Consider the following 13448-nt stretch of genomic DNA (forward strand, 5'->3'; position numbering starts at 1 on the left):
ACACATCCTGAGATTTCCAGCTAGTATGCCTTTGTTCATTCAGTTCCCTATGCCTTGGAATTGTGTCACCCACTTCCTCTAATTTTTTAATTTAATCTTTCAAGTTCAACTCAAAGGCCATCTCTTCCATGAAGCCTTCCCTGATTTCCCCAAGGAGTAATGGCCTTTTCTTCCTTGGAACTTGAATAGCACTTACGACCTCTTTCATGTACTTGTAATTATTTTTGTGTTTTAGCTCCCCTGTATCAAGGGTTCTTAGCCTGAAGTCCGTGAGTGTGGGAACCCTGGACCCCAAAGCCATGGGAATAGAAATGCTTCCAGCTCAATGCCCTCAGACATCATCCTGGAAAGCAAGCTCTATGGAGATGCCTCCTGGCAATGATCCCTGCAGGCACTTTAGCTACTGAAACCCCAGAGAAAAAAAGTTCTTGCCACCAAAGTTCTTGGTACTGTCAAATGTTTCAACATCAGAAACTGGTATCATTTTATTAGTGGAAATGCCATTAAAGAAGAGACATTAGCATATGCACCTAAGAACCATGGGACTTTTCCATCTAACTAACTGCTGAAACCTTCCATGTGTGTTGTTTCTCACATTGGAAATGTGAATTCCCTGAATAGGGATTGTCTTACTTTTCTATTTGCATTTTTTGCGCTTTGCATAGAGGGCTTAATAAATGCTTTATTTTAAAAAAAAGGTTTGATCATTTATTATTCTGAGGAGTCCAGGCTGCCAAAGGGTTTCATTTCAGAAAGAAAGTCAAGATCCTCTGTCCTTTATGAATTCCTCTTAGTCTATGTGATCCACCAGGTGGGTAAGGGACCCTTCCTTATCTGACCTTTGTACCTGCTCCAGTGCCTAGCACAGCATACTGCAGGTAGAATCACAGAATCTCAGAGTTGGAAGGGAATTTAGAGGCCATTTGGGTCAGCCCCAACCAGAAAATGAATCCCTAGCCTCTGTGGGAAGACTTCCAGAAAGTGGAAATGCATGATCTCCTGAAGCTGTCCATTCTACTTGGGGATAGCTTTAATCAGGAAGGTTTATCCTGACATCAAGCTGTAATAGCAATTTAGATCTGAAGATTTTCCCACCCATTAGTAGGCCATGTGACCTGCTTACATCATAAGAAGTCTAAGTCACGTGTGGTGGGAGGAGCTTGCCAAGAGGAAAAGGAAGTTGTGTCACAGGAAAGGTTGAGAGAGCCATTATGGCAGTTAATGACAGTTAGAGCTGAGGGAAAGAGAGCTGACCTGTGATAGCTGTACTGTAAGTTCTGATTGTTTTGTGGGAAGGCCCCAGCAGGGGGTGGAGAGGTTTGGGGATGAGGAGGCTCCATGCTGTGATGTTATGTATCAAATTCTTTGCTGCTGTGATGGATTGGGCAGATGGCTTATGGGATCTGGTCCTCCGGTGTCTGAATAAATGGTTTACTTCTTCTTCCTTCTAGGTGGAGAGTCTCATATACTTTGTGATGCAGAACCACATAGGCATTTTAATAATTATCATCTACCTTGTTATTATCGCGTTACTAATACATTTGATGTCATGAACAGGATCACAAGGTATAAGATCTCTATTTGGAGGTAGAAAGGCTTTAGAGGAAGAAATGGGATGATGTAACTTATTCCTCTCAAGCAAGGGAATGGTCTAAGGGCACCGATTTGTGTGAAAACTGGGAACAGAAGCTACAGAGGGGAGAACCTAGAGATTTGGAAAACAGTTTGAAAGAAGTTACAGTTAGGAGATGCTGGAGGATTTTACACAGCAGGAAATCATAGATATCTTGAGTAGGTTCACCCAGAGAATGGGAGAATCATTAATATCTTGGATGGTGAGAATCAGTGATGAAGGGGCCACAGAAGTGTCTCTAGACACCGTGGATTGTATGAGATTCATAAGTATTAGTCAGAATCCTTTTGTACAGCAAGTTTTTAGGGATTATCATTTGCAAGGAGGTAACCAAAGAATCTATCTGTTAACTTTAGCTGCTGCTGGTTGTAAGAGAGAATATCTTGCTGATTCTTTGTGGCCTATTGCAGATAGACCCTGGTATTCACTTATGGACCGTATGAGAAAGGTAAAGGAGGAGGTAATGAAGACTGCTATTATGATAGAGAGCACAGATACATGACACTCCCTTGGGAATCTTTCACAGAAATTTGAGCATTAAAATGGCACCACCATACCACCACCCCCATCTCCCCCACTGCTTATAAACACCTAACTCTGACTCTGCTAATTGCAGAAGTAGGGAACCCTCTTTCAGAGGTGCTGGATAAGATTTCACAGTTAATTGACTTAGGAGACTGGGGAAAAGATAAATTTCCTTGAGAGAGAAGGGTGAAAAGCCAGCAGATTCAATGTCAGAATAGAGTGACAAGAAAAGAAATGTTTACTACTCTGTTGAGAGCAGGGGTAGGTTTTAGAAGAATAGATGGTATTCCAACTAAGGAGCTATACAAAATGTACTGAGATAAGAGGCTTAACAGCAGATGGAATAGAGAAGTAAGAACTGCCCCTACAAATCCTACAGATCTTGAATCCTTGTATCCAAGTGAGTCACTCCTTCAGGGAACTAGGAAATAGGCCGAGCCCCAGCTCAGATTAAAGAAACACACAGACAGGATTACAGACCCCATATTAATCTGACTATATATTGGAAAAATGCTTCAAATACTATAACAAGGGCACTGGGGCAGAGGCCACCTTGATATATGGAAACCCTGACAAACTTAAGCATGGAACTCCTATTACTATCACAAGACTAGGAGGGGCTGAAACATCAGCCAGACAAATCAAACTGATAGAATAAAATTGTGAGCTAAAGTATGGGTGAAATGGAAGCCAGATGACATTCCAAAGGCTGCGGAAATTATAGTACATGGGAAAGATAATACTGTAACAGTTGTTTACCCAGGAGAAAATGATTATGATACTGTATCCTTGACTCATATATTCTATCTATGATAGTTTGTTTCTTTTTGGCTTTTTTCTGTTAAATTTGTTTGTGAGATTTGTTTCCTGTGGGCTTAGTACCATCCACCTGCTGCAGATGCCTGAACACTTAAGCCACTTTTGGACCTGTCCACAACTGTGATGTGTTACCCTTGGACCTGGCATCGATCAAGTTCCAGATGCCACCTAAAGAGCTGACCTCTCAAATAGGACTCTTTACCTCTTGGGGCAGGGACAGCTCTATGTCCAATTTCAGTAGGAAGAAGCTATGGAGGACAAGACCTTTGCCCCTTACCCCAAGATTTTGAGCCCCATTCCTTCAAGGGGGTAATGATGACATTGTTTTATATGCTTATCTTGTGTTATCCCTGTTATATTGTTGTGTAAAGTTCTGTTGACACCAGTTATCCCAAAACTCTCATTGCCCTACATAATGGATAAGAAAGATCTCGGGGCTGAATGTAATAGCAATTTAGATTTGAAGATCTTTCCCACCCATTAATAGGCCATGTGACCTGCTTACATCATAAGAAGCCTAAATTATGTGTGGTGGGAGGAGCTTGCTGAGAGGAAAAGGAAGTTGTGTCACAGGAAAGGCTGAGAGAGCCATTATGGCAGTTAATGACAGTTAGAGCTGAGGGAAAGAGAGCTGACCTGTGATAGCTGTACTGTAAGTTCTGATTGTTTTGTGGGAAGGCCCCAGCAGGGGGTGGAGAGGTTTGGGGATGAGGAGGCTCCATGCTGTGATATTATGTATTAAATTCTTTGCTGCTGTGATGGATTGGGCAGATGGCTTATGGGATCTGGTCCTCTGGTGTCTGAATAAATGGTTTACTTCTTCTCCCTTCTACGTGGAGAGTCTTGCATATTTTGCAATACAGAACTACATGGGCATTTTGACGATTATCATCTATATTGTTATTACCTTACTGGTACACAAGCCTCTCTTCAATTTCCAGCCATCACTCCTAGTTCTGACTTCTGGGGCCAAATAGAATAACTGTATCCCCTCTTCTAAGCGATGGCAAATAAGTTAGCTGGGTTTAGAAGAACTATCTTCTCTTCTCTATGTTGATCATCTCCAGTTCCTTCTTACATAGCATGAACTTAAGGCCCTTCACCATCATGGCTGCCCTCCTCTGGATGTTCTCCCTTGAGAGAACCCCCATGACCACCTCCCTTCCTAGTGTGGTGCCCAAAACTAAACATAGTATTCACCAAATGGAGTCCAACAGGATTATCATCTCCCTACCCCTGGTCACTGTGTCTCTCCTAAGAATGCATTAACTTCCTTAAGTGTTATCACGTTGTTCTCATATTAGGCTTGCAACTGACACAGCAGGCTCTTAATAAATCAAACTGCTGACTTGAGTTGACCTATGCAATATACTTCCCTTTCCCTCTCAACATGCATACACATATATTCTGAAGTGACAAAGTTGAGAAGGGATGCCTGGATACTGGGAGGAGAACAAGAATTTAGTGGATGGGAAAGAAGGGAAAAAAGACCCAGAAATCAGGATGTTTAATAATATTTCAGGAAAAAGGTTCTGCTGCCCCTTGACAGACGTAGCTTTCTGGTTTCCTCCTCTACCCCTCAGCTCATACAGGAAGTTACCTCATATGGGACAGGATGCAGGTGGCTCCGGAGCTTTATGAGCCAGAAGGTGGGGAGAGTGTAGTTGGAAAGGGCTAGTGTCGTTAGTCTGGAGAACATAAGCTAAAATTCCCCTGGGCACGGGCTCCCCATCCCAAATCTGACCAAGAAACCAACAAACACCAAATGACATGGATGTTTTTTTATTCCAAGGCTCAGCTTAGATCTCCACTCATTGATCCATCTCCCATTCACTTTCCCTACTCCTTCATTCTCCCTCTAAATGTCACTTCAGCTTTCTCATCTCTCTCCTCTTCCTATCTTCCCTTGGGGGAACAGGGGAAGAAGGGCCACTGAACTTAAGCCCCAACCCCCCCACCACATTCAGTCGCCCAACTACAGTGGGTGTACCCCTCTCACACCACCACAAATAACCTATAGGGGAATATCCACGGCATAGCTTTTTTGTAAGAAATGTAACTGTAATAGGCCTTCTCTACCTTGAAAGTAACTGATTTTATTCCCAACACTTTTTTCAACTAGCGGACCAGAATACAGGCCTCATTTGGCCCCAGCTTGTGAAACCAACATCAGTAGTAAATGTCTCTGTCTAATCTCGGGCCCAGATACACAGAAGTACTTTTCTGCCATAGGCTGTCCTTGACAGACTATCTTTTTGGAAGCACTTAACCTCAACTCAGAAATGACAACCAGTCCCTTAAATGCTCAGTCCAAAGAAAAATCTTGCATTCCATGAAGGCCAGAGTATCCCTCTCCTCTCCCCACATCTCTTTATAGCCTCAGGCTCTGATGCCTTTTGTGGTTCATGACCAAAAATAAAAAAGTGATATCCCAGAACAGTTTCTAAGTTTAAAAGAAAAACCCAATAACAATAACAAGGGTATTACACAGCACCCAAGACTTCTTGAGCAAAAGGAGAGTTTTCTAGTTGCAGTAGGAGACTAATGAGGCAATATATCCAGGATCAAGGGAAAATAAATGGCCATTCTCTTCTCTGGAAGAGAAAACACTAAAGGAAAGAGGTCATAGACCCAAACAGACTCTAAGGTGTCACCTCAGCCATCCCTGAGTCCTTGTCATTCTAGAAGACAATATAGAGAACTGGAAAACATCACAGTCGGAGTTCCAGCAGCCCAGCAGATAAGCAGGCTGAACTCTTGGGTAACAAGAAATTCTAGATTCCTCTCTAGAGCCAACGTGAAGGTTCCCAGTTTTTGCACAACCAGAGCTAATTTTTAAAATGTCAGGTTAGGTCCCAGACCCAACTGTACAGTGATAATAGAAAATGTATAATTTTATATTCAAAATCACCATGAAGGATCCAGTCCCCCTCTTCTACATGACTAAGTATAGACCAATGAGATTTCTGGAGGTTACCAGCCCCCACTTTGGAGTAATACAGAGCCCCAAAACTTCTTGAAGAGCCACAGTGAAGGGCTTATTTTCTCTACATCTAGATTACCCAAAGGGTCAGACTGTTCTACAAGAACAGAGAGAAGCTTTGATCCAAGACCCATTACTTTCTAGAATGGTTTGGCTTGGCTTCGTTATCCCCATAGGGTTCCTAAACTGCTCCAGAATAGAGGTTCCTACCTCTTGTAAAATAGATTTTTTTTAAAGTTTCTTTAAGTATAATGGCTATAATAGGAATTATATGAAATATTCAAGCTTTGGTACAGGGGGGTTCCAGACTTGGCTCTGCCAGCAGAGCTGTGACCTCACCTTACTGTGGATCAGTTCTAGCCACATAATTCCCTAATGGGGGTAGGAAAGGAATGAGGAAATAGTGTCCTATGAGGAAAAACTTCAACCCCACCCAGTAACTCCAATAAATTATATTTACAGAAGAACTGAAATTAGGTGCTCAAGGTTGAGTTCTGTTCCCTGTCAGGCAACCTGACTAGGACTTAGGGAATTAGGCAAAAAATTGTAAAGGGAAGAGATTTTGACCAGCAAAATGGAAACAGATCTAGTAGATCTGCTACCCCTGCTCTCCCCAGGGTGAAAAACTGGACTAAGATCAGCTCTGGAACCAGAAAAGGGTTAAGAGGAAGCTGGGCCACAACCCTGGCCCTCAACAAGGGGCCCTCAGAACATGGTAATGGACTTTGGTGTTGGTGGCAGCACCATGTTTCTGTCGAAGATGCAGGCGTAGTTGACTCTTGTGGCGGAAATGGAGGTTGCAGGGCTCACACTGATGGGTGAGAATGGAGAGTCAGAATGGGAACATATCAGGGTCTCATGCAAATACTGTCATAGCCTATAGTCAAACCTACTATTTTCCCTTTTAAACTCTACAATAAATGGATTTTACTTGATGTGCTGATCCCAGACCATCAGTTCTATTCCTTAACTAGTTCCTGGAAGACAAGTTATTTTCTATTCACCCTCCCTACACCCCTCTCAAGTGAGACTTTGATCCCCACACACCACCTAACACGCTTTACCTATTGCTCCCACACCTCACTTCCAGAATTCTCCGACCTACAAGTCCCCTACTCTGCTCCCGACTCATCCATCACCCCCACAAACTCAGAGAGCTGAGCTCTCAGAGCACTATTGAGCAGATTTTCTCCTAGAGAGCTTGGTTCTACCCCAACCCCTAATACCCACATGATACGGTTTCTCCCCAGTATGGATGCGCACGTGGCTCTTCAGTGTCTGCAGGTGGCGAAAGCGAGTTCCACAGGTGGAACAAGGATAGGGCTTCTCCCCAGTGTGAATCAGCACATGTGCACGGAGGTGTGCCACCTGCGCGACCAAGAGTGGATAGCATTGGGGCTCTGCCATATTTCCAACTCATTTCCCATCTTCCATCCTCTCCCAGCCTCTTAGTCATTCGGACCCTCCACATATTGAACCAAGCCTTAGTCAATTTTTGGCCTTTGAGTGTGCCTACTCAGAGCGAGCCAGCTAAATGCAGCCTGCCCATCCCTGGGTCATTTTAGCATTCTTACTTAGAACCTTCCCAACCTTCCTCTCCGCAATCCCCGTACCTGCACGAAGCGAGAGCCGCAAGTTTCGCATTTGTAAGGCTTCTCTCCCGAATGGATGCGGCTATGCGTTTTGAGATTGGCAGGTCGGTTAAAACGCGCCCCGCAGATGGCGCAGTGATAAGGCTTCTCTCCTGAGAACAGGTTAGAAGAGGAAACCCGGGCTCTAGGTTCCTCTACAGCAGGCCGGGTCGGGGCTCTCCCTCCCATCCTCTAGACCTCTCTTCCCTCCTCTTGCTTCTCGTACCTGTGTGCACTGTGCGGTGACTGGCTAGGTTGCCTTTGTAGCGGAAAGCGCATCGGCAGAGCTGACACTTGTAGGGTTTGTCTTCGTTTCCCGGACTGAGGGGGGGCAGTGCCCGCGACCCCACCTCTGCCGGACAGCCAATCCTTCCCTCACAGTCCTGGCAGCTGAAGAAATTATTCCCTGGGAAGGGAATGATAAGGGTAACGGTTTTTAGGATACCCTTTCTTTTCTGACTCCTCTGCTTCACCAGTTAGAAGGAAGTTGGTAGTCTCTACGAGTGGTGGTTGATTTCTGTTCCTGAGCCTCGCCCTCTCCGTCCCTGGTTGATCTCACTCCCTCTCCGTGTCAGCCGGTAGAAAACGCCTAACCCTAGTCCTGTGGTTGTCTCGAAGGATAGAAACTTGATGCTCTGAGAATTGCCTGTTCTGTTGGTATTTCGGGGCAAGGGGAGGGCTCTCACCTGGTCTAGGACCGGACGCTTCAGAAGATGATCCGAGGTTTCTCTGGCTGGGGTGCGTGAGCAGCAAGGGGGGATCAAGCGCCGGGGAGAGCCTGGGGGGAAGGGCGAGCAAAAGCCCTCCTGAGAAAAAAAAGCTACACCTCTCACTCCCTTAGAAGCTGTGCTTGATCTAGAGCTGGCCTAGACTAGAAATATGCTTGCAGCTCCCCTCTAGTATTTGGGAGTGTGCTCCCCTAGGTTAGTGACTGGACTTCTGAGGGCATACCCCAAAGTGTTCAGTAGACACCTCCTTCCCGAACCTGGTCCCTCCAGGAACCCCTGGGTCGCACCTTCTTAACTGAGGCCACTCCCCTTAGATGTCACCTGCCACACCTCCCCCAACCCTCAGAGTTCCCGACGTGGCCCCCCCCCACCCCGAACCTGCTCCCAGTTCCGGAACAGAAACCCTCCTCCCCGCTGCTGCTAGAGGCTTCCTCGCCATTGGCAGGCTTTGCTGAAGCAGCTGGTTCCGCAGCAGCGTCAGCCTTCCCAGCTGGGGTCCCTGCTTGGGCCGTCCTGGAGTTGAGAATGATGAACTTGTATTTCTTCCAGTTGCGAGCTGTGGGGTCAAGACTAGGTGGGCTGTCTGGGCTGGGAGGACCATGGAAACAGCTTCGGGACTCTGTTGGAGGGTCCGGGTGCCCCTCAAAGCGGCGGGGGCTACCTTCTGGAGGGGCTGCTGGCATGAGAGGTGCCTGTGATTCTGAATCAAGTGGTTGCAAGGAGATGCCTATGGGCTCATAGCTGTGAGACAGAAGAGTTAGGATTTAAGAGATGGCCTTAAAGATCCTCTGGTTTAATTCCTTCAGTTTACCGATGAGATAAAATGAGGCCTAGAGAGGTTAAGTGCTATCCCTGAAGCAAGGTCTGACTATGTCACTGCCCTGCTGAATGATCTCCAGTGGCTTCTCTATCACCCCTAAGATCAGATACAAGCTCCTCGGGCATTTTAAGTCTTTCACAATCTGGCTCCAGCCTACCTTTCCAGCCTTATTATACTTATTTCGCCTTCCTATTCTCTACCCTCCAGCCAAACCAGCCTTGTTCACTACTACAACATCCCATCCCTTGTCTTTGTGCTGTACACTACTCTTAGTACACTTCCTCCTTTCCTTGTCTCTTAGAGTCTCTAGTTTCCTTCAAGCTCAGATCAAGCACCACCTTCAACAGGATGCCTCTCCCCACAATTACTCTAAATTTTCTGTATGTACATACTGTCTTCTGGCACTTAGCAAATGCATGATAAGTACTTGTTGATTGAATGCCCTAAGTTACTCTAAGAAGTGGGAGAGACAGACTAACCAGTTCTGACCAGACTTTGAATCCAGCCCTCCAAGTCAGTCCACTGGAATGGACAGCTTATTTTTTGGTTAAGTAAGAAGAAGCTAACTTAGAGTCTTCTGCAGCAAACAAGAACTACTCTATCCTTGCCATCAGGCCAATGGGGATTTTTTTTTCTTTATAGAAGAGAAAACTGAGGCTCAGAGAGGTAAGCTGATTAGTTTCCAAGGTGTTGGAACCTCCTACTTTTTCAAGACCTCCCAACCTTCACTCTCCTTAAATATTCCTCGACCTGAGGTTGTTCCCCTCTTCCTCAATTTCGCTTGTGACCTCCACTGCAGGAATACAGTCTTACTCAGCTGGGGCCTCTCCTTCCAAGTCTCTTCCCTCCAAGCCCCCCCCCTTCCCCACCCTACCCCTACCCTAACCCTCACCTTGCATGGATGAATCGGTGACAGGCCTCTACCACGTGATCCATCTGCAGATAGGTGGCTGCCGCCAGGACCGCTGGGGCCGTGGACGGTGAAAGGAGTAGGCGTGAAGTGTACATAAAATCCAAAAGAGGGGCAAAGCCACCAGCTTCAGGGCCCCCAGGTAAGGAGAGTAGGTCCACTCCCACCCCTGCCCGGCCACGGAAAATCGAGTAGAAGAAGCCGCTGCAGGCCAGAGAAAGAGGAGGTGAGTCATATTGCTCCCTAGAGCCAAAACAACCTCACAATCGAGATTGCAGGTATTTGACTCGCAGGCAGTTCAGTTCCCAGAGTCAGTCAAGACAACAACAACCCCCTGCTACATATACCCTGAGATTCACACATTGGACCCGTGGGCTCTGCTTAGGTGACATTTTGCTCCTCCCAAGTAAGCCTAACTTTTCCACTGGCCCAATGCAGGGAAGCTTTCATCAAATCCTCACACCTGTATAGCTTGACCTTCCCCCACTTCCACGCTTTTTAGGACTTCTCCCAGTCAGGTCTCACCACTGATCGAAGACCACCTTCCTCCCCAGCTCTCCACAAAGTCGCCCCCTCGAACCTGCAGGCGATCAAGACCGCCTTGTGAGCCCGGAGGGCCCGACCTCCCACTAGCAACGTGACATCGGTAAGGATCCCACGCAGGCGTAATTCATTCAGGTTCCAGAGCACGTCTGGTGCATGGCGTGTGAATTCTCGGACGTAGCCCAGACTCCCCGCTGCGGCCGCGGCTGAGTTCATGGCGAAGATGGCCTGAGAGTGAATGAGAAGTAGGAGTCAAAGACCTAGGATGTTTGTCAGTTCCTCGGGATTTTGATTAGCCAAACACCTAGCCGGGACACTTAGCCTGGGACAGCCTCCCTCCCCTACCCAACATCTTCTCAAGATACAGGATTCCTGAATGCCAGCCTCTGCGCCCCCATTCCCTGCGGATTTCATATAGTTTAAGTCAAAGGTCCTTTTCTCCCACCTCCCATCTGCCAAAGTTCGGCTCTTCCCAAGTCCTGGTCCATCCTCCACCAGAACCCCAATCCCCTATCTCATGCAGGGGAAGAGAATTCAAAAACCCCGCTTTTGGAAGACACTAGACTCAGCCAATTACTTATGATGCTCTACTGTGAGTGAAGGGGTGGCGGCTAATAACATTCCAAAAGCCTAGACTTGGGTTTCGCTCTAAACCAGGCATCTTGTTTCTCCCTTCTTCACTCACCCTACTGTATTTCCCCGATCCAGCTCTTTGCCCAAATCCATCCAGAGACCCCGGCCTCTCAAATCCCCAGCCTATCTTCTCCTCCCTCCGCCCCCATCCCGACCCTGAGTTCTGCTAGTCTCATTCTCTCCTATACATTAAGCCTAATTCCCGGGGATCCCTGTTTTTCCAGCCCAACTTGCCCCCGCTCAGGGTCCCTGGAGTTCGGATTCCCCTCTGGCTCTCACCCCTGTCCGGCAGGGGCTTCGGTTTCTTCTCTTGCTGGGATGGGGCGGGGTATCTCTCCCAGTCCTGGCTCCTTTATCCCGGCGGGATGTTGGGGGCGGGAGAACTGGGAGGGGGGGGAAGTATTTGGGTTGGTATCCTTCCTGCCTCCCTAGATGGTGGAGACTGGGGGTGGGACCTTGGAAACGGGGTTAGTGGCATGTGAAAAGTGCGATCCTGCTGGGCCCAAGAGGAGTGACGTGGTTAACATGGACCGGGATTTAGTGTTAGAGAGGTCTGAGGTATCGAAGTGCCTCATTGAAAGAAAAGAATGTTTAGGGTTTCGAGGATATCTGGGGCGGGGGGGGTGGCCTTTGGGGACCTATAAGGAGCTTGGTTAGGCAAATATCGGGAGGGAAATAATTGGGGTATAGCCGGCTAAAAGGGTCCTCCAGGCAGGGAGAAAATTCCGATTGGAGTCAAACATCCCATCCCCGGAGGTGGAAAAGGGTTGTTGAGAACAGGAGAAGGTCATGTCCCTGATGATGCAGGAAGGTTGGCCTCGACCCTAAACCTTTCGTGGCTGCCACGTAGCTACAGAAAATTTTCATGGTCAGGCCTCGCGGGACAACCGGGGAGACAGAGTCGGGGAGGGGAGCCCTGATACCGAGAGGGAGCGAAGGGAGGGGCGGATGTGATTTCTAGTCCATTTCCTGCCATTGTACTGGGACAGGACGGACCGTCCAGCTGCTTCCCCTAGAGGGGGTGGGGAAACCCCCGATGCCTGGGCGGAAGTCTGGAGAGAAACGGAGGGAACACTGGCATCTCCCCGACTCGAAGCTCTTGCCTTTTGCCCTCCTGCCAGGCTCCTTTCTCTTCAAGGATAATGATAATAGCTTATATTTATATATCAATTTAATTGCAAAGCTTATTATATACATTACCTTATTTGATACAACAACTCTGAATCAAACTAGCTGTTATTAGCTAATAATATATAAATAGGTATTATTTTCAGTCTTACACAGATAAGACAACTAAGGCTCAGAGAGGTTAACAGCCCGTGGTTGCACAGCTACTGTTAGAGGCAGGACTTGAACGGAGGTCTCTCCTGACTTCGAATCTAGTACTGGACCGATGCACATCTAAACTAGGGCCCTCCCATGTCCCCACCCCTCGCTCGTTCTCGGGGACCCAGGATCCTAGCTTGCCCAGATCTAGGTAGAAGTTTGTTTGTCTTTCGTCCAGTGAGGAGTCTCTGCCCCGTAGTGCATGATTTCATCCATAAGATGGCAGCATTGCGCCGTCCCAGCCACGTCCAAGAGGCGACAGGACCTTAAAGAAAATCTCAGAGCCCTTGGCAAAGGAAAGGACTCTGGACCAGTGTTTTCCTCACTCCTCGGCTGTACCCCATCCTCCTACTTCACCAGCAGGGATGGAGACTGGAGCTTAAGGGGGGGAGAGTGAGAATGTGTCTCTATTGACTATCCCCAATTTATCCTGCCCACATCTTGTTTGTACATGGTTACATATAGTCTTCCCCATAAGGCTTCGAGCTTCTTGAGAGCTAGGACTGACTGTTTTCTACCTTCTTTGTGTCACCATGGCTTAAGCCCCACCGAGCGCTTAGTAGGGGCTTAATAAACTTGATAGCTTGGGCTTCTTCCCTGACTTGGCAAGCTTGGGGCTACCTTGGCTGGAAGAGGAAGGTGGAGCCAACAGGCTGGACAAGTTGTTCAGTAGGGGTTTCTAGGTTTCTGGACGTGTGTAGGATTCTCTTAGTAATTAGTTATGCTAATTGTCTACATGCAATCCCTTACAGATCTTAAGTAAGCATCATTAATTTATAATTTATGGCCTGATTTGAAAGTGGAGACTGGAAAGTTGGAAAGACCCAGTAAGGGATCCCAGAGTGGGTCAGGGGGTCAGGGAGAGAGAAAAGAACATAGGAAGGAGGTGCGTGGATG

The 13448-nt window shown here is 47.2% G+C and overlaps 1 protein-coding gene across 1 annotated transcript; it reads right to left on the reverse strand.

The window, feature by feature from the left end:
- Nucleotides 1-4744: 4744 nt before the first annotated feature.
- BCL6B (BCL6B transcription repressor) lies at nucleotides 4745-11558 on the reverse strand. Its single transcript, XM_036766067.1, has 9 exons — nucleotides 11505-11558; nucleotides 10630-10820; nucleotides 10032-10253; nucleotides 8698-9060; nucleotides 8278-8369; nucleotides 7818-7997; nucleotides 7574-7704; nucleotides 7191-7328; nucleotides 4745-6771 (listed from the first exon to the last, which is right to left on the reverse strand). Exons 2-9 carry the CDS (start codon nucleotides 10806-10808, stop codon nucleotides 6652-6654), a joined length of 1425 nt encoding a protein of 474 aa, XP_036621962.1. The 5' UTR covers nucleotides 10809-10820; nucleotides 11505-11558; the 3' UTR covers nucleotides 4745-6651.
- Between the last annotated feature and the right edge of the window lie 1890 nt (nucleotides 11559-13448).

The sequence above is a fragment of the Trichosurus vulpecula genome, chromosome 7 (genome assembly GCF_011100635.1).
Source record: "Trichosurus vulpecula isolate mTriVul1 chromosome 7, mTriVul1.pri, whole genome shotgun sequence".
Taxonomy (NCBI): domain Eukaryota; kingdom Metazoa; phylum Chordata; class Mammalia; order Diprotodontia; family Phalangeridae; genus Trichosurus; species Trichosurus vulpecula.